Genomic DNA, 2,500 nt, shown 5'->3' on the forward strand with positions numbered 1-2,500 from the left:
CCCCTTCCGAGCTCTAAACCCCCTTTTGATAAAGGTATGTAGAGCTAAACATTGAATCCTATTAATATTAATAGATAGAGGTTATCATTTATATACCAAGCAAGTGAAAAATAAATAAATATAAGGAAATAAAAAAAGCATTTTCCAGTCCCTCTAAAATAACACCAATGATTTACAATCAGTGTAATTGTGGCTAAATACAACTGCGATACATCAGAAACTCCAATTTAAACCCTAAAACCTTGACAAAAAAAACTGTAAATGCAAGCAGCAATTTGAAAGACAACATAAAAACAACCATGAACACATTTTTTTATATTAACTAGGAAGTTAGCTTAGGCTGGAAACTGATTGCAGTAACGCCAAGCAGTAACGCCAAGCAAACAATGCGATTTCACAAATATCAATGCATGTTTTCCTTGCTGTAGCTGAATTTCTGATATAGTTAAGTAGCTCGTTATTCACTATGATGTTTTAACAGCTTTTAGAAAGCAATATCGTTTGTCAAAATCCAAAAAGACAAGAAAACATGTTCACATATTAAGTCTTTATAAACTAGCTCTTGTTCCTTCTTTCCTCTCCTGTTCACAAACAATCCATTGTTCAATGCCATGGCCACCAACCAAGGTGTCCTTTCATCTCTTGACAATGCCAAGACACAAAGCTACCATTATATGGCAATAGTGATAGCAGGAATGGGGTTTTTCACCGATGCGTACGACCTCTTTTGCATCACGGCCGTTACAAAGCTTATCGGTCGATTATACTACTCTGATCCGACTGGTCAGGGTCCTGGAAAACTTCCAACAAACGTAAACAACGCAATAACCGGTGTCGCGTTGTGCGGTACCCTCGCAGGACAACTCTTCTTTGGCTGGCTTGGAGACAAACTTGGTAGAAAAAAAGTTTACGGCATAACACTAACCACAATGGTTGGTTTTGCTTTAGCTTCAGGTCTATCATTTGGTTCCACGTCGAAAACTGTGGTCACTAGTCTTTGTTTCTTTAGATTCTGGCTAGGGTTCGGCATCGGTGGAGACTATCCTCTCTCAGCTGTGATCATGTCTGAATATGCTAATCAGAAAACAAGAGGAAGTTTCATTGCTGCTGTTTTCGCTATGCAAGGTGTTGGAATACTGGTCGCTGGAGGCGTAGCCATGTTCGTCTCGAAGCTATTCTTATCGGCTTTTCCAGCTCCTGATTTTGAAACTGATCCTGTTCTATCTACTCAACCAGAAGGAGATTTTGTATGGAGAATTGTGCTAATGTTTGGTGCTGTTCCTGCTGGATTAACTTATTATTGGAGAATGAAAATGCCGGAAACTGCAAGATACACTGCTTTGGTAGAAGGAGATCACAAAAAAGCTGCCGAAGATATGGCCAAAGTTCTTGATAAGAAAATACTTTTAGAAGAATCGAATACCAGAATCGCTATCGCACCACGCGGTTCGCGCTCGTATGGACTCTTCTCTTCAGAGTTTCTTAATAGGCATGGCCTTCACCTTTTAGGAACAACTAGCACATGGTTTTTATTGGATATTGCTTTCTATAGTCTTCAACTAACACAAAAAGATATTTATCCAGCTAGTGGACTTGTATACAAGGCCTCCAAAATGAATGCTATTGAGGAAGTGTTTCAGCTCTCTCGAGCCATGTTCGTGGTTGCCTTGCTCGCCACGGTACCTGGATACTGGTGCACGGTTCTTCTGATCGACAAGATCGGACGGTACAGAATCCAGCTTGTTGGATTTCTTGTGATGTTTGTTTCTATGTGGTTTCTAGGGCACAATTACAGATCATATAGGGGAGAAGAATCTAAATGCAAGAAAGATTCAAAATATGATTTTTGCAACGGAAACCTAATCATGTTTGCTATACTTTTTGGACTTACACTTTTCTTTGCTAACTTTGGACCTAATAGTACTACATTTATAGTGCCGGCGGAGCTCTTCCCTGCGAGGCTCCGTTCGACGTGTCACGGGATATCGGCTGCAGCTGGAAAATCGGGAGCTATCATCGGTGCTTTTGTGGTGCAAAGCCATATAGATAATGCACATGATAAAACCAAAGGAATCAAGCAGGCAATTATGGCGCTTTCGTTTGTCAACTTGCTTGGATTCCTTTGCACATTCTTGGTGCCTGAAACGCAAGGTCGGTCACTCGAAGAAATATCGGGAGAGGAGAAAGAATTCGAGGAAAATAATACTGCAGATGAGGCAATAAATGATGCAAAAGAGGGAATAAGAAACCCCAGTGTTGATAAATCTCCAGGAACTTCAATAGTTTAGTTCCTAGGTCATGAGATTATAATACTCAAGAAGCATCAATATGAGGACCAATATGAATAATGTTGGTATCAGTGACTTGTATCATAACTATATGTAACTACAAGAATAAGTGCTTCTTGGTTAAGTGTGTTTTTCTTTGTTCTTCTTCATTAGTCCATAGTAGCAGATGAAGAACTAAAAATAAGAGTGCAAGTTGTTGTAACCTATACTTT

At 39.6% G+C, this 2,500-nt stretch overlaps 1 protein-coding gene across 1 annotated transcript; it reads left to right on the forward strand.

Annotated features, from left to right (window-relative positions):
* Positions 1-607: 607 nt before the first annotated feature.
* LOC127121260 (low affinity inorganic phosphate transporter 8) lies at positions 608-2,288 on the forward strand. The gene has a single exon (XM_051051815.1). It carries the CDS (start codon positions 612-614, stop codon positions 2,286-2,288), a length of 1,677 nt encoding a protein of 558 aa, XP_050907772.1. The 5' UTR covers positions 608-611.
* Positions 2,289-2,500: the final 212 nt, after the last annotated feature.

Source organism: Lathyrus oleraceus, chromosome 2 (assembly GCF_024323335.1).
Source record: "Lathyrus oleraceus cultivar Zhongwan6 chromosome 2, CAAS_Psat_ZW6_1.0, whole genome shotgun sequence".
NCBI classification, from domain to species: domain Eukaryota; kingdom Viridiplantae; phylum Streptophyta; class Magnoliopsida; order Fabales; family Fabaceae; genus Lathyrus; species Lathyrus oleraceus.

Bases quoted from the DNA above. Each gene is read 5' to 3' on its own strand.
- LOC127121260 (XM_051051815.1), top strand. From the start codon at position 612: ATGGCCACCAACCAAGGTGTCCTTTCATCTCTTGACAATGCCAAGACA.